The 21601-nt window shown below is 40.4% G+C and overlaps 1 protein-coding gene across 8 annotated transcripts in view; it reads right to left on the reverse strand.

Annotated features, from left to right (window-relative positions):
- Positions 1 to 287: 287 nt before the first annotated feature.
- Positions 288 to 21601, reverse strand: part of HIVEP2 (HIVEP zinc finger 2) — a 294756-nt gene continuing 273442 nt past the window's right edge. For all 8 annotated transcript variants that reach the window (XM_081530968.1, XM_081530974.1, XM_081530975.1 and 5 more), the window contains 5 exons: positions 21061 to 21215; positions 17815 to 17990; positions 11130 to 11231; positions 9466 to 10361; positions 288 to 2759 (listed from right to left, as the gene is read on the reverse strand). In XM_081530968.1, coding sequence (XP_081387094.1) covers positions 1935 to 2759; positions 9466 to 10361; positions 11130 to 11231; positions 17815 to 17990; positions 21061 to 21215 — 2154 coding nt within the window. In that variant the 3' untranslated portion in view covers positions 288 to 1934. The remainder of the gene's footprint in view (positions 2760 to 9465; positions 10362 to 11129; positions 11232 to 17814; positions 17991 to 21060; positions 21216 to 21601) is intronic.

A 21601-nucleotide genomic window follows, 5' to 3' on the forward strand; every position in this document is an offset into this window, starting at 1 on the left:
GATTTGATTTCTTCACGACTCTTTTCAGACATTCATTCCCATGTCCATGTTCTGAGGACTCCATTTCTAGAACTCGCACAGTGCTGACCACTCTGTTCTAATCAGGTGACACGCTGAAGCCAATGACTGCCTTCTCACTTGTTCAAGGCATTCATACTCTGCGCAGCCTGGGATGGGTAGAGCCTAGGAGTGAAAAGCACACATGGCATGTTGGTAGCATCAACATTTCTCCAGGAACAAAACTGGGAAATCAAAATGCAAAACAACACATAAAAACTAGACACCTCAAGCATGTAATCGTATATTTATTTCTTTTTAAAGAACACTCCTTAATGTAATTCAATATACAAACTTGGTTTCACAGAATTATAATCCACTATATAGCACAAAGATAACCCAGATTGTGTGTGTGTGCGTGCACACACGTGTGTGTGTGTGCCCATGTGTTGTACCCCTTCCCTTCCTTCCACTCTTCGGAACCTACAAACAAAGGCTCTGCCCATCGTCAACGCTAACCAAAGCCCATTCTGAATGTTATATACAAAAGACAGCATCCTCCCACAAGTTCTTTTCCCTGGTAAGCTTCTTTTCCGTTCCCCCTGAGATAGCCAGGGGTCTGACACTCTTCCCTTCTGCAGTAGGGTCGAGTGGCTTCCCCCAGAGCTGATGTCAACCCTGTTACCGTGCAGACTGGCTGACAGGAAAGGCTGGGGAGCAGGTCTCCATGCCCTTCCCCGCTTCCACACCCACCTCTCAGTCCAAGCACGACCCCTCTGTAGTAGCCTTAGTTCCAGTCACCATCTCGTGCAGCAAGAACCAAGGAGATTGCTAAGCCCAGGTCTTCTCCACGGGCAGCGCACAGCACTGCCTGCCAAGCCACCGGGCCGGCCGATAACCAAGCTCAACACAGTCCCATGTGCTTTGTCACTTTAATTTTTAAAGACACCCTAGCATAGGTCTGTGGCAACCTAGTGTCCAACTGAGTTACATAAAATTGTACCAGTGATGCACTTGTACGTATTTACATGGGGCGGAATGTTTTCCCATATTTTTAGTTGAGTATATAGATCAACATGTTCACATAAGACCAAATACTTTTAATATTATTTATAACTGATTTATAAAGCTTTGAAAAAACTCACAATAGCACATTGTTTACTTTAATGCTTTACGGTACTATCAGTTTAAAATCACAATCAGCACTTAAGTTATAGTCAATCCAGCAAACGAGACAAAAAATTTACAAGAGTTAAGAACTGACTGATACATCCTTTATCTTTTTTTTTTTAACTAATGCATAAGTGCAGAATAAGATACTCTAGTTTAAATATCTTGTTTACAATATACATTTTTTGTTCTAGTTACGCAACAGTAAACCCCATGCTTCACATAGAAAAGCAATCCACAACATTAAGAAAAAATGTACAATTTATGAAACAAAGTAAATAAATATTAGTATTACAGAATCAGAGCTGTACATAAAAGCTGTTCAGTTTTAATCATATAAAAATATGTTTTAGTGCAACCTCACATATATATTGATGCTGTTTTGCTTTACATCATTTAGATCCAAGTGTCCAAAAAAGGAAAGAAATTACATTTATTACAAAGCAGATACACAAATTCTAAAATATGTACAAATTACTGCTAAAAAATGCTTATAAGAATATAAGCAAAGTAAAGAAAAGGCACAAACATCTGTACAAGTTTAAAAGTACCAGACCCAATAGGTTAATTTCAAATTTTGTTTTGGTCAGGCTCATGATGACTTGTTAATTTACCTAATTCTTCTGATGTAACAAAAGTATATATAATAGCAAACTACCAGTAACTTAGGACAGGCATGCTATAAACTTGATTACCTCTATTTCTAGAAAAACGAAAACAAAAACAAATGGGAAAATGTGGAAATGAAAGTCTCCATGCATCTTAGATCAATGTAGTTGACTCTTTTCTGAAGCCGGTTCCTTGCCTTCCTCTGTGCTTGAAGGTAATTCCTTGCTGTCTTGAAAGCCCGACTGTTGGTCATCCAGACAACTCTTGCTGTAAAACGTGGAGTGAGCGAATGCAGTCTGGGATGTACCAAAATTGTCATTTTCGCCATCATGCAAGTCAGGGTGGGTAGCTGAGGTACAGGGCTGACCTGGCTCAGGTCCACTAAAGTGTCTAATGCTAGCCTGTGCACTTTCCAAGGGTTTCTGATGAGGCGCCTGCCCCCGAGCTGACTGATCTGACCCATGCAGAGCGGCCTCTTCTGTGGCAATCCGGAGGGAGGCGATGGCTTTTGTGCAAGTCTGTATGTTTTCCTCCTGTTCCCGCTCTGTGGCATTCAGGCTGTCTTCTGAAGTGCTCTGTTTCATCAGGAGCCGCGGAGAGGAGGGCGTGCTAGGTGGACCAGATGACTGGGGAGCGTGAGGAGATCGCTTCCCATGCTGCTTTGAAATTGCGTAGGGATCCTTGGCGAAGGAGTCCCCTGAGGCTCCCCTCTTCTCCTCGGAGCCCTCCATTGGCAGAGGCAATGTGGGTGGAGGGTGTAAACCGGAAAGGGCCGGCGGTATGGAGTGAACCATTTGGATCCCACCAACTGGCACCATGGGGATAGGAGCTCGCACTTGCTGCTGAGAGTGGAGTGGAAGATGACTGAAGACATAGTCATTAGGACCCTCAGGGAAAAGGCTGGAGCCTGGATGTTCATAAGCACCTTCTTGGTCTCCATAGAGACTGAAGTAAGGAACCTGAGGTAATCCTCTTCTTAAATTCTGCATCGGGGAAACAGAGAGACAACACTTAGGACCCACCGTGCTTCACGTTTAGGTCAAGCTGTTTCATTCATTCATTCACTCACTCACTCATTCCTTCAAAACACATGAAGACTCCCTAATCTTTCTATCACTCTTTCATTTCTCAAGACAAAAGAGGTTTGCCCAGCAGTCTTTTAGGATTCTTGAATGAAGCAGGTCGGTCTGTGAAAAGTTGCTTTTGTTGTTAAACAGGAATGTGATAAAACCTGCAGTGTGTTTTCCACTAGGTACAGAGACACGTTCCAGCTCTGTTTTTTTTTTTTAAAGACAGAATGAAAAGAAAATAATGGATAATTACCAGAAAAACTTTACTGAGCCAAAAAACACTAATAACAAGTTTTTAAATCCAGAAGAAAGTTAAACGATTACCATCTGTTTATATACTGGGCAGATTTTTAATATTTTTCTTAAGTGTTGATGAATATAAATGGAGTGACAAGCTTGAAAATTAGCTCTTTTTTTTTCTTTTTTAGTCTTCTACAGAACAGATGACAAAATGGTGGTGATACACAAACTGGTCCCTCCAATGTGCAAGACATTGCTCTAAAGAAATAGATTTCTGCTCAGGAGGCATTGAGGCAAAAGATCAGCAGCACCAGCATCTCCATCAAACCGTAATTCAAGGCCAGATTTTGTATGGAAACTATGCATCAAAGTAGTTAATGTTAAGTATTTCAAATAGTTATAATTCGTATTCGACTATGCAGCTGGTAATCAGAAATGTCTGTATTTTAATTTTTCTATGTTATTATTTCCACTTAAATATCTTCTTGGCAATTAATAAATTAGGACATTTAAAGTTTGGGGCCAGAATTCCAGATTTTATGGTCCCAGTCCTAAAAATGGAGAACCCATTTTGTATAACTGTTTCTATAGCAAAACCTAACTTAGACTGTGAGATTATTGGGTTTAAATGAGATGATGAAGCTTCAATAAACTGAGATTCATCCTTTTAAAGCATGCATGGTCAGTCATGTCTGACTCTTTGCAACCCCATGGACTGTAGCCCGCTAGGCTCTTCTGTCCATGGGATTCTCTAGGCAAGAATATTAGAGTGGGTAGCCATTTCCTTCTCCAGAGGATCTTCCCAACCCAGGGATTGAACCTGTGTCTCCTGCATTGCAGGCAGATTCTTTACCACTGTGCCATCATTTCAAGAATGTTTCAGGTCTAAAACGCAAGGTGTGCTCTATACCATTAATGATTCATTCAGTTCTAATCAGATTGTGAGACCAGGTTAGGAATGATAAATTATCCACCGTTTCTGCTACTCTGTACCATTCTTGGCCCTTACCCTGTTCTAGGCTTCACTTTATTCAAGCCAAAAACAAATGACTTGTGCTGAAAATGCAAGAGAAATCGTGTAAACATCAATCCTCATAAGCTAAGGACCTCATAAGCTAGGTAAGGGGAAAATTCTCTGGTATGAGAAAGAAATCATTAAATGCAACCAAAAAATCCCTCTTGTATTTATTTGCTCTGGTTTAAAAAAGGCATGTTTACTTCATCCAACACTAGGTAAGATGGGAGATTATAATGCCTACAATAACCACCTGTGAATATAACTAAATGAATCTTCTTTGGATCACAATGATCACAGATGTAAAGTTTGAAATAAAACATAGCTTGGCTCTTTTTCCATCTTGCCTTTGGTTGCTATTCTGTGATGTCCACGGTATATACCTAATCAGAATGGGGGTTTGTGAGGCAGCCAAAGACAGAGCTGTCCTATTTCATAAGGTCTCTGACTCAAGTCCAACAAAGCGAGTGATGAAGTGTCCTCTAAAAATAGGATGTATTCAATCTGTTCAAAAGCCAATAGAATTTTGTGTTAAGAATACAAGTGTTGTATTCAGACTTTTACTGACCAGACATTAAATGATTACAACCACAGAAGCAAGTGTACAATTCCTATCACGTAACCACTTCCATGGCTCCAAATACTGCCAAGGCTTTCACATATTCTTTGTCCTTAGACTCACCCCTTCTTCACCCTCCAAATAACTCTCCAAAAGATTCTTCAACTCTAATTTTTACTCCATTTGCAAGCTTATCTTGTTTTACAATTTTAGCCTTATCATTTTAATATGAATAAACTCCCATCTTACTTAAAAAATCTTGACACAGAAATATGAATAATGAATGCTTGTGTAGGCTGTGTTTAAGTGTATGCATATGTGTGTGTGTATCTACCTGTATCCTATGTACCAGATATTTACCCCAACTCATCTTTTCAACAGTGTCAGTAGGTCCTCTGGAAGCAAAGGATAAGAAGGAGGTAGAGGTACAGGAGTTCCAGCTGGGGTTGGTGACGGGGGAGCAGAGATGTAAGGTATGTGACGGTAACGGAGAGGAAGCAGGGGGTCAGCTGGAACTGATCCAGGCTCAGCCACCAATAGAGGTTGCAGGGGAGAATGTGGCCTTGGCTTGAAAACAGAGGTCTATCCTGAAGGTTCTAACATCAGGAGGCTGCATTCCTTACAGGTGAATGACAAGTTCTCTCAAGGACAGAAGTCTACTTGGCCCACCTCCCTGGCTGCCACAAACAGATGAAAAAACTGTGGCCAAGAGGTTAAATGACTTGCTCAAGACCACACAGAGAGCAAGGGATGGAACCGAATCATGGCACTTGTACCAGACAGTGTTCACGGACGCTCTGCATTGAGAACCAGGACACACTTTGTCTCCTTGCTATTTATCTACCAAAACTTTAAAAATGGAAAAGGAACAATTCTTACTTAAAAAGGATGAGGCCAGAAACCATACAATTTTTCCGTCATCATCACTGAGCCACATATGATTAAACCCTCAAAAAATATTTACTGAATGAATGAATAAAAGACTCTTTTCTCTCTTCCTCTTCCTTTCTTCCTTCTGTCTTTCCTCCTTCCCTTCTTTCTTCCCTCTTTATGTCCTTCCTTCTTGCCTTTTCTCTTTATCTATCCATCCATCTACCTATCTACCTACCTACCTATCATCTATCTTAAAATTAAAACTAACCAGAGGACATTAGAGCAGAAACAGCAGGGTTCTAGAATCTCAGTGGCTGCGTATCATCTTCTCCAAATTTGCTCCCTGGAACCTACCACTACAGGCTGAACCAGATAATGAGTGTGCCATGCTTGGCTACAAGGTCCTTTCAATGCCAGAGTCACTGCCCTGTGAGCTCTTGGTCAATGTTAAACCACAGGTATTGCTAACAGAATTTCCATCAAAAATAATTATTTTTAGGGTTATTCCAATTTAATATGTTCATACATGAGATGGTTGGATAGCATCATCTGCCCAATGAACATGAGTTTGAGCAAACTCTGGGAGATAGTGAAGGATAGGGAAACCTGGCATGCTGCAGTCCATGGGGTCGCAGAGTGTTGGACACGACTTAGTAATTGAAGAACAACAACAACACACGTTCTTCAGAGAGAGGGAAGCACTCATCTACTACAGCAATCAGAAGAAGTACTTCTTAAAAAATCATTGATTCTTTTCCCAATGAGAATCTTGTCCATACATCATAGAAAGATGAAAATTCTCTGCTGCCCCTCAAAAACAGAGTGCTAAAACATCAAATGGGAAGCGTCTGAGACCAAGCATCCTTGCTTTAGGAAGTATTCCAAGGGCTATTCTTTCCTATCACATGAGCAAAGTAGCATGTTAACTGTCTACAGAGGATTAAACTGGGTAACAGAGCAAAAGCTCAACACTTGGGCTTCATAGATGGTAAAGTTCAACAATTTTATTAAATATCCAGGTGAACTGGTATGAAAAAAAAATACAAATTCAATCACTAATAAAACCAATCTCTTTTCAACAACAACTTTCTGGGCAGAGATCCAAAAATTAGATGAAGTCTTGAAGTCCACTTCTTTGCTTCCTGTGCCCAAAGTAACTGTGAGTTGCTATTATTTTTTAATACCAGAACTGTGTTGGCACCAAAGCATTATTTTTTATGCCTACAGATGATTGGATATACTCCAACATCTCCCAAATATCACAGTCTTGACCCACTAGGCCAATTAGAATGGGGGAGCCTCAGCTCACACACTCCACAGCACCATTGGGTCTAACCTGAGATTAAATTGCAAAGAATTGGCATAGAAAATTGCATAGAAAAAACAAAGGAATTCCAGAAAAACATCTACTTCTGTTTCACTGACTATGCTAAAGCCTTGACTGTGTGGATGACAACAAACTGTGGAAAATTCTTCAAGAGATGGGAGTACCAGGCCGCCTTACCTGCCTCCTGAGAAATCTGTATGCAAATTAAGAAGTAACAGTTAGAACCGGACATGGAACAATGGACTTGTTTAAATTGGGAAAGGAGTATGTCAAGGCTGTAATTATCACCCTGCTTATTTAACTTATATGCAGAGTACCTCATGTAAAATGCCAGGCTGGATGAATCACAGGCTGGAATCAAGATTGCCAAGAGAAATATCACCAGCCTCAAATATGCACATGACACCACCTTAATGACAGAAAGCAAAGAGGAACTAAAGAGCTTTTTGATGAAGGTGAAAGAGGAGAGTGAAAAAGCTGGCTTAATACTGAACATTCAGAAAACTAAGGTCATGGCATCCAGTTCCATCACTTCACAGCAAATAGATGGGGAAAAAATGGAAACAGTGACAGACTTTATTTTCGTGGGCTCCAAAATCACTGCGGATGGTGACTGCAGTCATGAAATTAAAAGACGCTTGCTCCTTGGAAGAAAAGCTATGACAAACCTAGACAGATTATTAAAAAGCAGAGACATCACTTTGCCAACAAACGTTCATCTAGTCAAATCTATGGTTTCTCAAGTAGTCATGTACAGATGTGAGAGGTGAACCATAAAGAAGGCTGAGCACCGAAGAACTGATGCTTTTGAACTGTGATGCCTGGGAAGACTCTTAAGAGTCCCTTGGACAGCAAGGAGATCAAACCAGTCAATGAAATCAACCCTGAATATTCACTGGAAGGACTGATGTTGAAGCTGAAGCTCCAATCCTTTGGCCACCTGATGCGAAGAGCTGGCTCACTAGAAAAGACCCTGATGCTGGGAACAGCTGAGGGCTGGAGGAGAAGGGGATGACAGAGGATGAGATGGCATCATTGACTCAATGGACATGAGTCTGAGCAAACTCTGGAGATAGTGAAGGACTGGGAAGCCTGGTGTGCTGCAATCCATGAGGTCACAAAGAGTCAGACACGACTTAGTGACTGAACAACAAATGCCAGAAAAAGCATTCCACCCCAGATGTGGTATTCTGGTATGAAAGGGATTTCTCACTCTATTTATCCTGCAATAGCATAAACTTCAGAAGAGCCCTCCTTTCTACTTAGTACCACACTAAGACACAAAAACCTGTGGAAATGGCTCTCTTTTTCTTAGCTGGCTAAATTAGCTCAGCAGCTAAGTTATGTCCTGATTGCTGTGTGTGTTTCTACAGTCATTGCACCCTGAAGACTATACTGGGGGCAGGCTTGTAAACAGAGGTCTTGGGGGCTGGGGAGTACAATGCAGCAGGGAGTTGTCCTAAAGCTCAAAAATGTCAATCTAAGCATCTAATTCAGGATGGTGAAAAGATGATGAGAGAGGGGAAGCTGACCACTGGGGCTGTGATAAGATGGCAGAGCTGATAGCTGATAGTGCTTCCTTTGGCGGTGAAGGGCAGTGACGACCCACATGATGGAAATCCAGAGCAAAGAGAGAATGGCCACGAATAGAGCCCAGGAAACAAAAAGCACATTTAAAGCAGCCAAACTCCAAAGGTATCCTTCCTCTGTCTATGCTAGGTATGCTAGGTGACTGCTTCTTTCGTTTTTTTTCTTTGTTTGTTTGTTTTTTAATTTTACACGAGTTGAAAAAGACATCAAGATCTATCATGTTGGTGAAGTGAGGCAGGGCTGATCCTCTTCTATGGATGTGCATTAAGCCCTACTGCCCCATATTTCATACGTGATTGCTACTGTTGTTATCTTAATCTATAATGAGGGCATCCACAGAAATCTCCTCTGATGCTTTCTCCCTTACCTCTTCCAACTGCCCACTCTGTGAGCTCACGATATCACTGAACAAGGGCTCTCGGTAACAAGAGGTGGTGGGACCAGCAAGAAAAGCATACATGTTCATGTCTTTCATTTATACCACAGGGTTCATTCTCCCCCCTCCTGGTCCCTTACTGGCTTCACACATCCACTCACTATTGGCAAAGTAATTAGTTTAATTAAAAAAAATTTTTTTTGATTGAAAGTCAATGCTAATGCCTGAATCAGAATTTTCACCTGGTAGAGAGTTAGATAAATGATATCTAAATATCCCTAAGAGTGTCTGTCTAGGCAGTCATGTCATTCCAAAGACTTTTTGCCTTTTCCACTCATGCCAAGGTTTCAACTCCTGCCTATAATGAGTTAAGCTTAGAAAGCATTCAGAGAGGTCTCACCTGTCATTACCAGATTGAAATGCTCTTCTCTGATGCAATATTACACTTGGGATAATGCCATAGCCATGTAATTGACAATAGCATGTGATAAAAATGCCTTCCTGCTATTTTCAGTAACCAAGTTCACTCCTCCCCACAGGAGATACCCATGTCATAACAAATTTCACACCAGTGTGTCATCAAGAGGCTCCAATGAACTTGGGCTTATGTATTAGAAAGAGAAAACTAAGGATACTTACAGGAGGCCCCAATACAATTGGCTCTGCTTGCAAATACTGCCCCATGGACAACGGTGGGTTGTGGTATAAAGCCCTTCTGGGAGATGGTGCTCTTATGGTAGTCATGGATCTTCTCTCTCTTCTGGGAGAGAGGTCCCTCCTGGCCATGATTTCTTTCCCAGGTGACACTGGCCTCCTTGGGGACAGATGCCTTCTTGGTGAAACATCCCTCTGTGACATCTCTCTTCTCAAGGCGGCTTCCTTTCTTGGTGAAAGATGTCGCATGGGTGACAGATCTCTCCTAGGTGACAAATGTCTTCTGGGTGACAAATCCCCTTTGGGTATCAGACACCTCTTTGGTGAATTATCTCGACAGGGTGAAGAATCATATCCTGGTGAGGAATGGCGGCTGGAGGGTGAGAAGTCCCGTGGGGAGGAGCCCGGCTCTGAAGACAGCATGCACTCTTCATCCATACAACTGGGGATGTCTAACCTGTCTTTGTCTGGTTCTGAGTCTGTACTTTTGCTCTGGAATAACCTCTGGTATTCTGTCATCTGAGTATCTTCACATGAGTCACTTGGTGTCATCAGCTGAGTAACCTGAATACTTGGCAACGTAACCAAATAGCTGATCAATGAAGAATGCCCCAGGGAGCTGTCGGAAGGAGCCCCGTGGGGCACAGCGCCAACATTCACAGGCAAGGAGGAGAATCTAGGAGGCTGGGGACTGGTGCTTCTTGATCTTGTTTTTGGTGTCAAATCTCCTTGGTCATCAAAGTCATCATCATCTTCATCATCATCATCATTATCATCTCCATCTTCACCATCCGATTCTTCGGCATCTGAGAACTGATGATCAGTTGAAATGCTGGACATGCTATGCTTCTCACTTGCTTTGTGCAAATCTTCCATCGTTTCTAAAGCAATTGAACAAAGAGAGTGAACATCAAGATTCAAACAAGAAGGTTAGAAGCTAATTTAGATGCCATCTCTTTGCAAAAGCTTTCCTCAATCCTCCAGCCCCTAGACATGGTCATCTCTGAACTCCTATAACATGAGCACTTACCTCTGTGACACTGATTGGTTCTTATCTTTTTATGTAGCTATCTGGTTTCATTCCCACCTACAATATGGCCTCCAGAGTAGGAACTTTTAGCTCAGGAATCATACCACTCCTAGAAAACCCTCAATAAGTAGGTACATAATGTTGTTAATGATGATATTAGAGGAAAAGAAAAGCAAGAACCTGTCTCTCCAAGTCAGGAGGTCCAGCTGATCCCCAGATTTTCTACTGAGGTTACTGATAGACATTTTTTTCTACTAGATTTCCTCTTGATCAAAAAAATAAGACATTAAAATGCTTTTCAAATTTCCCAAAAAGTATCATAAAATTTAAATCACCATTACAACTTAAGTGCAATTAGATTTGTTTTATGGTTCTATTCTAATAATGATACAATTATTTTCACAGGAAGGCATTTCTACTTCTTCAGCCAAAACAAATGCATTTCTTCTCGCTAGGTCTCAAGCAATTCAATGCATCAGACTTCTCTTCTATGTTTAGTATTTAGTAAAATGAAACGTGATCAGTTTTTTTTTTTTAAGTACCTATATTTATTTTACCACCTTGGCCACAAAGCCCCAGCATGCACAGTAGAGAGGTCAGCCAGCTAGAGTGTGAATACCTGCTTCCTCGGTTTCGGTGTCATCGACTGATGTCATCGAGACCCCCAACTCGAGGCATTTCTTCATGTGTGCTTTAGATTTCATATGCTTCGTTAGGTTTCCTAGAAAAAACAGCCAAAAAAAAGAGAGCAATTAGTTGGTTACCAAAACGTGATGACTGCTCCAAAATTCAGTGTGAAGTGAACTAACTTGAGATAACACAAATTTGTGTCTACCCCCTTCTCCTTGCCTCAAAGTTAAGAGGAACAATTTGGCTTCTGAAGATATGAACCCCCAACAGCTTCAGCCCAGTCTCAGGCTGTCTTTGTTCTAGACCTGTGGAAGTCTAGGCTCATACTATTTCAAGTGTAGACTCAAGTATGACTGAGAATCCCAGACTTTTCTGGCTGAGAGAGGATCTAATACCTTTGGCCCAATTGGGTCTGCCTTCTTGGGCTCCACATAAACAGGGTGACACAGGCTGGGTTACAAACCTCTGAGCAATTTTAGAATAAACTATTGTAATCAACATAGTCCCTGGACCCCAGACCTTCTGTCGTCAATCAGATATAGCTTAAACTGGCAGGATGCTCACTTGTCAGAAGAAAAAATAAACGCAAACTGATGTTGGGGCCAATCCTGTAAATGAATTCAAAGATCCAGACAAATACTTAGCTAACTACTTACTGGGAACATTAATCTTAGTATTTAGCTTCTATCCATCTGACATATATCAGCAGAGTTTATGACAGCAACTTCTAAAGTTCCAGAGCAGCAAAATTCCTTTCTTATTTACCTTGAAACTCCCACTGTTCTAAGAACAAAGAATGTGTTATGATGGTGATATAGGCTTCCCAGGTTGCTAGTGATGAAGAACATGCCTGCCAATGCAGGAGCCATAACAGATCCCTGAGGGGGGAAGATCCCCTGGAGTAGGAAATGGCAACCCACACCAATATTTTTGCCCGGAAGATCCCATGAACAGAGGAGCCTGATGGACTACAGTCCAGAGTTGCAAAGAGTCAAACAAAACTGAAGCAACATAGCACAAGCCCAAACTCTTGCATCTTCCATACACAGATAGTTATATACAACTATCCCTTATGTATAGTATAAATAGTATAGTGTGATGCCCTCTGTATCTGTAGGTTCAGAGTTCATAGATAAGGAGGGCTGATTGTATAATTATCAGTTCAGTTCAGTTCAGGCCTCCTTGTCCATCACCAACTCCCTGAGTCCACCCAAACCAATGTCCATCGAGTCGGTGATGCCATCCAACCATCTCATCCTCTGTCGTCCCCTTCTCCTGTCCTCAATCTTTCCCAGCAACAGGGTCTTTTCAAATGAGTTAGCTCCTCGCATCAGGTGGCCAAAATATTGGAGTTTCAGCTTCAACATCAGTCCTTCCAATGAACACCCAGGACTGATCTCCTTTAGGATGGATTGGTTGAATCTCCTTGCATTCCAAGGGACTCTCAAGAGTCTTCTCCAGCACCACAGTTCAAAAGCATCAATTCTCCTGCACTCAGCTTTCTTTAAGTCCAACTCTCACAATCCATACATGACCACTGGAAAAACCATAGCCTTGACTAGATGGATCTTTGTTGGCAAAGTAATGTCTCTGCTTTTTAATATGCTATCTAGGTTGGTCATAACTTTCCTTCCAAGGAGTAAGCATCTTTTAATTTCATGGCTACAATCACCATCTGCAGTGGTTTTGGAGCCCAGAAAAATAAAGTCTGACACTGTTTCCCCATCTATTTGCCATGAAGTGATGGGACCAGATGCCATGATCTTAGTTTTCTGAACGTTGAGCTTTAAGCCAGCTTTTTCACTCTCCTCTTTCACTGTCATCAAGAGGCCCTTTAGTTCTTCTTCACTTTCTGCCATAAGGGTGGTGTCATCTGCATATCTGAGGTTATTGATATTTCTCCCAGCAATCTTGATTCCAGTTTGTGGTTCTTCCAGCCCAGTGTTTCTCATGATGTATTCTGCATATAAGTTAAATAAGCAGGGTGACAATATACAGCCTTGACGTACTCCTTTTCCTATTTGGAACCAGTCTGTTGTTCCATGTCCAGTTCTAACTGTTGCTTCCTGACCTGCATACAGATTTCTCAACAGGCAGGTCAGGTGGTCTGGTATCCCCATCTCTTTCAGAATTTTCCACAGTTTATTGTGATCCACACAGTCAAAGGCTTTGGCATAGTCAACGAAGCAGAAATAGATGTTTTTCTGGAACTCTCTTGCTTTTTCGATGATCCAGCGGATATTGGCAATTTGATCTCTGGTTCCTCTGCCTTTTCTAAAACCAGCTTGAACATCTGGAAGTTCATGGTTCATGTATTGCTGAAGCCTGGCTTGGAGAATTTTAAGCATTACTTTACTAGTGTGTGAGATGATTAGCGTGTGAGATGAGTGCAATTGTGTGGTACTTTGAGCATTCTTTGGCATTGCCTTTCTTTGGGATTGGAATGAAAACTGACCTTTTCCAGTCTTGTGGCCACTGCTGAGTTTTCCAAATTTGTTGGCATATAGAGTGTAGCACTTTCACAGCATCATCTTCCAGGATTTGAAATAGCTCAACTGGAATTCCATCACCTCCACTAGCTTTGTTCGTAGTGATGCTACCTAAGGCCCACTTGACTTCACACTCCAGGATGTCTGGCTCTAGGTGAGTGATCACACCATCGTGATTATCTGGGTCGTGAAGATCTTTTTTGTATAGTTCTTCTGTGTATTCTTGCCACCTCTTCTTAATATCTTCTGCTTCTGTTAGGTCCCTACCATTTCTGTCCTTTATTGAGCCCATCTTTGCATAAAGTGTTTCCTTGGTATCTCTAATTTTCTTGAAGAGATCTCTAGTCTTTCCCATTCATACATGTACATATGTATGTGTGTTTCTATACATATTAGATACGTATGTGTACATGCTCAGTCGCTAAGCTGTGTTCGACTCTTTGTGACCCCATGGATTGCAGCCCTCCAAGCTCCTCTGTCCATGGAATTTCCCAGGCGAAAATACTGGAGTGGGTTGCCATTTCCTTCTCTGGGGGATCTTCCTGACCCAGGGCTCAAACCCGCATCTCCTGCATTGGCAGGCGGGGTTCTTTACCATTACGTCACCTGGGAAGACCATGTGTTTCTACAGATTTATATAATTTCTAAACAGAATGTGAGAAATTATGAAAACACTGATCAATCACCTCTGACTTAGGATCTATGAAATTATATACATATATGTATATATATGTGTGTATATGTATATATATACGAAATTCCACATCATGTGCTGTGCTGTGTGTAGTCGCTCAGTAGTGTCCAACTCTTTGCAACCCTATGGACTGTAGCCCGCCAGGCTCCTCTGTCCATGGGGATTCTCCAGGCAAGAATACTGGAATGGGTTGCCATGTTCTCCTCCAGGGGATCTTCCCAAACCAGGGATTGAACCCAGGTCTCCCACATTGCAGGCGAATTCTTTACAATCTGAGCAACCAGGGAAGCCCCAAAATACTGGAGTGTGTAACCTATCCCCTCTCCAGGGGAACTTCCAGACCCAGGAATCAAACTGGGGTCTCTTGCATTACAGGTAGATTCTTTACCAGCTGAGCTTCCCGGGAAGCCCATTCCACATCATATTATATATAACTAATCAAAAGAAATTCAGGAACTAATTCAGGCATAAGGGCCATATTATCTTTGTTCTTTAACACTGCTTTAGTCACATAGCAGCAAATGCTTTAAGAGTAGGCTCATTGAATCCAGGCAGAAACTCCAGCCTGCTGAAATAGTTTGTTCCTCTTACAGGAGTTTTTGGCTCACTATTAATGTTATATATGAGCCACAACTCTAAACTGGGGCACTGTTGTTTATTATTTTATTTATATTACTTTATTTTTTAATTAGGGAAAGTGAAGTCGCTCAGTTGTGTCCGACTCTTTGCGACCCTATGGACTGTAGCCCCCCAGGCTCCTCCATCCATGGGATTTTCCAGGCAAGAATACTGGAGTGGGTTGCCATTTCCTTCTCCAGGGAATTTTCCTGACCCCAGGGATTGAACTCAGGTCTCCCACATTTCAGGCAAACTCTTTACCATCTGAGCCACCAGGGAATCCTTAACATTTGGCTTATTGCTTATATACTTACAAATTTAATGTGCTATTTTTGTAACTCCAAACATGGAAATATTTCCTGGCCCATATTGTTCTTATGTACCAAAAAATTATATCTCTAATTTTTCTAAAGACCTCAAAAATTCTTATAGACAAATTATCATGAGCTTCCCTGGTAGTTCAGCTGGTAAAGAATCCACATGCACTGGAGGAGAACCTGGTTCGACTGCTGGGTAGGGAGGTTCTCCTGGAGAAGGGATAGGTTACCCACTCTAGTATTCTTGGGATTCCCTGGTGGCTCAGATGGTAAAGAATCCACCTGCAATGGGGAAGACCTGGGTTGGGAAGATCCCCCGGAGGAGGGCACGGCACCCCACTCCAGAATTCTTGCCTGGAGAATCCCCATGGACAAAGGAGTCTGGTGGGCTACAGTCCATGGGGTTGCAAAGAGTCAGACACAACTAAGCACAGGACATGATTATCAAGAATTTCAAAATCTGTAAATTAATGGAAATCATCTGCTTCTGTAAGGGTGCAAATAATCTGTGTACGTGGACAGATGTGGAACTTACTTAAGTCAAGACAGTTTATTTAGATCTTCATATGTGTTTCTTCTCTTATATTTTTCTTTTTTCCTGTTTCAAGTAAGCACTCAGGCCTCGGGCTCTCATCCTCAGGGTAGGTTTATAGTTAGAAATCTGGCTCAGAAATGACCCTGCCCTGACTTTGGCTTATTGAAGTCTTGAATGTCTGAAGAATTACAGCAAAGAGAAAGCAGCAAGACGGCAGGAAAGGGTGCCTAGAGAAGTGACACAGGTAGAGAGGAGGCACCAGTCCTATAAGAGCACTCTGATTCTGTACTCAGATGATACGACAACAAGCAGTTGGCTGGAAGTGAACACTGGCGAGGGGTTTCCCAGGATGATTTGCTCTTTTCAAGATCCTAAGACATTTGTACTTTTCCAAAGGGTGACAGGGAAACTCCGATAATGATCAAGAATGAATTCTTTTCTGCTAAAACTCCAAGACAATGGTTCAGAGCCAAATTTAACGTAATAAAAAAGAAATATCTAGCCATGTGACATTTCTTCAGGTACAGTTTCAGGAGGCTATACCCACAGTCAACTCACACGCCCAGGAAATATCAGTTGTAATGACCGGGGGATCCGCTTTATTTCCTAAAACCAAAGTTTATATATTTTTATGTCCTAGAGGAGTCTCTTACTGAAGTTCTACATAAAAGGCTTGATTGTGCAAAAGTGGATGGTATTTAAAGGACCTCATGTTTATCTCTTTTGAAATGCAAATGAACATTCCCTCCCCCTTTTTGTGGCTTCAAAGAGGCATAATTGTAATATAAATATCTTTTTAATAAAGAAAAAACAGATTTGCTCAGAGGCAACACATTTACATTTCTGACAAACCAATAAAGACAATTTTGGATTTGAGGTATAAAAGAAAGTAGGTACACATTTCCCTACCAAAGATAGTTTTATTTGGTATTTATTTTTCTTGATGAGTAGTGGAGCAGATTATTTAGTATGCAAATTAAAGTTAAAACATCAAAAAATGTTTGTGTAAGGTTAGTGGTGGGGTGTCTATAGGGTTCCATTAGTACTTCTACGTGTGTGCATGCGTGTGTGTATGCTCAGTCATGTCTGAGTCTGCGACCCCATGGACTGTAGCCCACCAGGCTTCTCTGTCCATGGGATTTTCCTGGCAAGAATACTGAAGTGGGTTACCATTTCCTCCTCCAGGGGATGTTCCTGATCTAGGGATTGAACCCACGTCTCCTGCATACTTTGACAGTAAGTAGTAAAACATGCTTCTATAGAAGTCAAATCACCTCTATTCCACAACTATTTGCATTCTGAAAACACTGGGTTTATGAACATTTTCGTAATTTTACAAAATGATAGAAATATGATTGAAGCAACATTTCTGTATAAAATATTTTCAGGTAAGACTACTTGTTAAAAACAGACTTATTTTTTAAAGACAGAATATCATTTCAAGGCAAGTCTTAGTTTTATGAGATTAATAGCTGTGGCCTGCGAGTAAGAAATGGTCTCTGAGCTCATAAATACACAGAACACAAGCGATCAAATTTCTATACATAATTAATGCAACTGTGGATGGAGGGGCCCACCCGGGATTCTGTGGGTCTCTACATTATTAATAATCTTGAAACTGACCATGGGCACATGTTTTCTTCCCAGCTGATGCCTTGCTTTTCTAATGCCCAGGAATGGGTTGTCTCCCTGAAGAATTTCAATACCGGTGCAAAGATTCTCTAGACCACATAACATTTCCAACAAGAAGTAATAGCTATGCAGGCAATTCTTAGCCACTTCCTTCGAGACTACTAGCCTGGACCTAAGTCTATAGCTCTTACTTCGGTCATAAAAGGAGCCTCACTGTCTCATACATCCTCAGACTACTTACAGAAAGAAAACACATTTCATGAGTGTCACATTTTCATAAAGAAAACCATCTAATTGTCGATGACAGTTACAAAATGGTATTCAGAATCTGGAACAGCCATTTAAAAAAAAGTTCTCCCTCTTAAAAAAAAAAAAAATCAGATCTGTACCTTTTGTTTTGAAGGCGAAGTTACATAACTTGCATACATAAGGCCGGACATCAGTATGCGTGCGGATATGCTTTTTGAGCATGCTTGGTTTCTTACAGCGAATCCCACATTCTTCACAAATGTACTTTCCACGTCCACGTCCTCTGACATATACATAATCTTCATTTGATTTATATCTGTTAAAAAAGGGAAAATCCAGTGTGTTTCCAAAGACTTTACATGATTCCAAATACTAACGCGTTTCCAAATACATGTTACATATAAAACCAAAAGCTAATCACTTGCAAGACAAAATTTTAGGTGGGTCTTGTTTACAATTATTCAACTTTATTTCTACAGAGCCAGTGAAATCTATGCAGTACCTGAAAGAACTTGGTACTGGCATTGTAAGTAAAAGGGAATTTTTTTCTATGTGAAGTTCAAAGTGGAGTTGGCTCTTCTATGAAATTTGACTATATGGACTCCGTATAGAAGTTCAAATGGGTTTATATAAGCCGCAAAGAGTTGCGGCACTGTGCGCCTTACTGCTTCCAGATTTGGATACCAAGAAACATCCAAAAAGTTATACTAGCATACTTAAATCATCACATATCACTTGTTAACATTACATCATCTAAGATGTGCATGCACAACACATATACCCCTCTAAATTGCTAGAATAAATATAACTGATTATAGAATTCTTCACTGCAAGTTTCTACTCTATTTTTACAATCCTGGCACGAGAGTCAGAAATTTCTAGCTTACACAGGCTGAGCTGAGCTCACCAACTGTTGCCTACAGATTTGATCTGTTCTTCCCAAGGACCGTAATTCTGTGCTAAAGTGAAGTCTAAATTTCAAGTGGCTTCTGGAAGGTACCCTTACATAATGAAAACTAGAGATTCTATTTTTCAATCAAATTTGCCTTTGTTTCTGGAAGGATTTATAGAGAGGTTTGAAAGGATGTCTGAGGTTATCCAGTTTAATTAAATCAGTAAGATGAACAAAGTCTTAGGTATTCACTGTAATAATCCATGGATGAAACCTACCCAGTGATCACCATCGGTCACATTTTGTTCAGAATTTAAGGAAACATGACCCATCATAGCGTATAGCAGCATTCTACTGAATACCTCAGTGACTATCATTATCTCTTAAATCTCAGGCTAGAATTATGGGTCTACTGCCAAAGATATTTCTTTTGAGGGTTCTTTTTATAACTTCCAAAGGTAAAGTGACCTACAAGCGCCCTAACTCAGTGTGGGCTTAGATTTAGGCCTTAGATTTAGTCTTTTTTTTCTTTTGGTTGTTTTTAAATATTCTAAGAGCATTGCAAACTTCTCTATTTTGTTCCAGCTAATCCATCATCAGGAATAAAAGCAAATTCAGCTTCATTCATCCAAACCACTGAAGGACTTTTAAAATAGAAAATCCATCCTATCAACTCTGTTATGGATACTATTTGATCTTAACTTTATCTATTTTTCAGTCAGTACCAATCCAGGTGAGAATTAAGTAGTATCAAAAATATGAATAGTCAATTTTACATACTTTTTAGTCCTTTAAATCTTTTCCCCTTTACAAGGAATTTCCAAAGTCAACTTTTTCTTCAAAACTATTTTGAACTTTTTCTCTCATCTCATTGTCTTTTGTAATGAAACAGAAAGGAACCTAAAGTTGCACAGTATGTCACCTTTTAATACCACTATTCTCTGCCCCAAACCGGATGAAACTACCTAAGGACTACAGAAAAAAACAAATAATTTCATAGACAGCAATTCTTCTTCAGTGAAGGGTACTTTAAGCTTCCTGTGATGCATCATTGTACTTGACGGAAAATGCATTTTCAAATAATACTATTTTTAATTCCTTAGCTGATTAACTTGCTTCCAGAATGAAAATTAAGTTCTGTATAAAATATAAATGTATTAGAAAAATCTGTACAAATAAAATATTTACCCTTCAGAAGTTTTGCAGACCCATGAATCTACTTGATACAAGAATTAATGGATTTTTGAAAAAATATGGCAACCTACTCTAGTATCCTTGCCTAAGAAATCCCATGGACAGAGGAGCCTGGTGGGCTACAGTCCATGGGGTCACAAAGAGCCAGACATGACTTAGCAACTAAACAATAACAACAATTAAATTACTAGGTCTATGAATTAGACAATATAGGAAACATATACACTTAAAAATTTGGTCAGTGATTTTTTTATGTGGTTATGCTATGCTATGCTAAGTCGCTTCAGTCGTGTCCGACTCTGTGCGACCCCATAGACGGCAGCTCACCAGGCTCCGCCGTCCCTAGGATTCTCCAGGCAAGAATACTGGAGTGGGTTGCCATTTCTTTCTCCAGTGCATGAAAGGGAAAAGTGAAAGTGAAGTCGCTCAGTCGTGTCCGACTCTTAGCGACCCCATGGACTGTAGCCTACCAGGCTCCTCCGTCCATGGGATTTTCCAGGCAAGAGTACTGGAGTGGGGTGCCATTGCCTTCTGTGGTTAATGTCCTTTAAATTTTTCAAATTTTAAAGCAAATATCTGGGCTTTTTCTCCATTGTGACTGGATTGAAGATACTTTTCTATCAAAATCTAAAACTGGACATTACACAAACATGTAATTTTTCTTAACTAGATAGATAACAAAGTCATTGACCCATATCATTTGAGTTTCTCCAACTCAGAATTCTTAAAAAGAAATTCCTAAAGACAGAGAAACTATCACAGACCAGAGGAGGCTGGGGAAACATGACAACTAAATGCAAGATGGTGCTCTGGCTTGGGTCCTGGAACAGAAAAGAGGGTAGTGCAGGAACTGGTGAAATCCCATACGTCTGGAGTTCAGGTAATAATAAAAGCAATAAAACCAACTAGTTTCCAGGTACATATATGAGTGTGCAAGATTGCATTTTTGTAAGTGCAAAATAAAAATATGTACATTAGTAACACAAGTGCTTGTAAAAACAATACTAAAGAATGAACAAACTTAGATGACATCAAAAGTCCAGCAATTTAAATTAGAGGTATGAAAATTTAAGGCGTAGGTTCAAACCATATACAATAAGACATTTTTATTAAAAGCAAGTCATGAAAGCATGGGCATGAACTCTATCTATTACCAAACAGACTTCAGAAACGTGTATAGAAAAAGAATTTGCTTTCTGCTTCAGACCAGAGGAGATATGATATTTTCCACACAGACACTCAGGACCATTTACTCTGATGTCTAATAGAATACTTGACATTTGCACTTATGTTTCCTTACCCTCCTTCAAAGATTTTAATTCGAATAGGCTCAGTTTGCTTGGATCCAATATCCTTATCTCCATGAATATCTCCTTTCCCTCTTTCCTTTAAGATACTTCCCACTAGTTTCCTTTCTAGTTTGCTGCCAAATAAAAAGGACGCATCAGGTTTCATCTGCAGGAAAAAAGAGAGAATCACTTTGTATGCATTCCCTAAAACACAGAGGAAGCCCACATATTCCACACTTTCATTGTCTCTGAAAATTAGCCTAAATTCCACACTAAAGGCCATAGGGTGGCTACATAAAAGAAGGGACAACGGGGATAAAATCAGAAAAGAATGACAGTTTCTACAGAATAAATTCAACATTCTTTTAAAAACAAGACCCCATTAGCACATATACCGTGCAACACTAACAAAAACGTTAAAAACAAGTGCTGTATCTTGGAAGTAGCAATTCAAGCAATCTCTATGCATTTCAAAAATATTCTCAAAAGTTATAAAGAGAAATGGTAACTGAAATATACTGTATATTTTATATATTTTATATTTATAAATCC

Source organism: Giraffa tippelskirchi, chromosome 9, assembly GCF_054371585.1.
Source record: "Giraffa tippelskirchi isolate mGirTip1 chromosome 9, T2T-mGirTip1v1.2.pri, whole genome shotgun sequence".
Taxonomy (NCBI): Eukaryota; Metazoa; Chordata; class Mammalia; order Artiodactyla; family Giraffidae; genus Giraffa; species Giraffa tippelskirchi.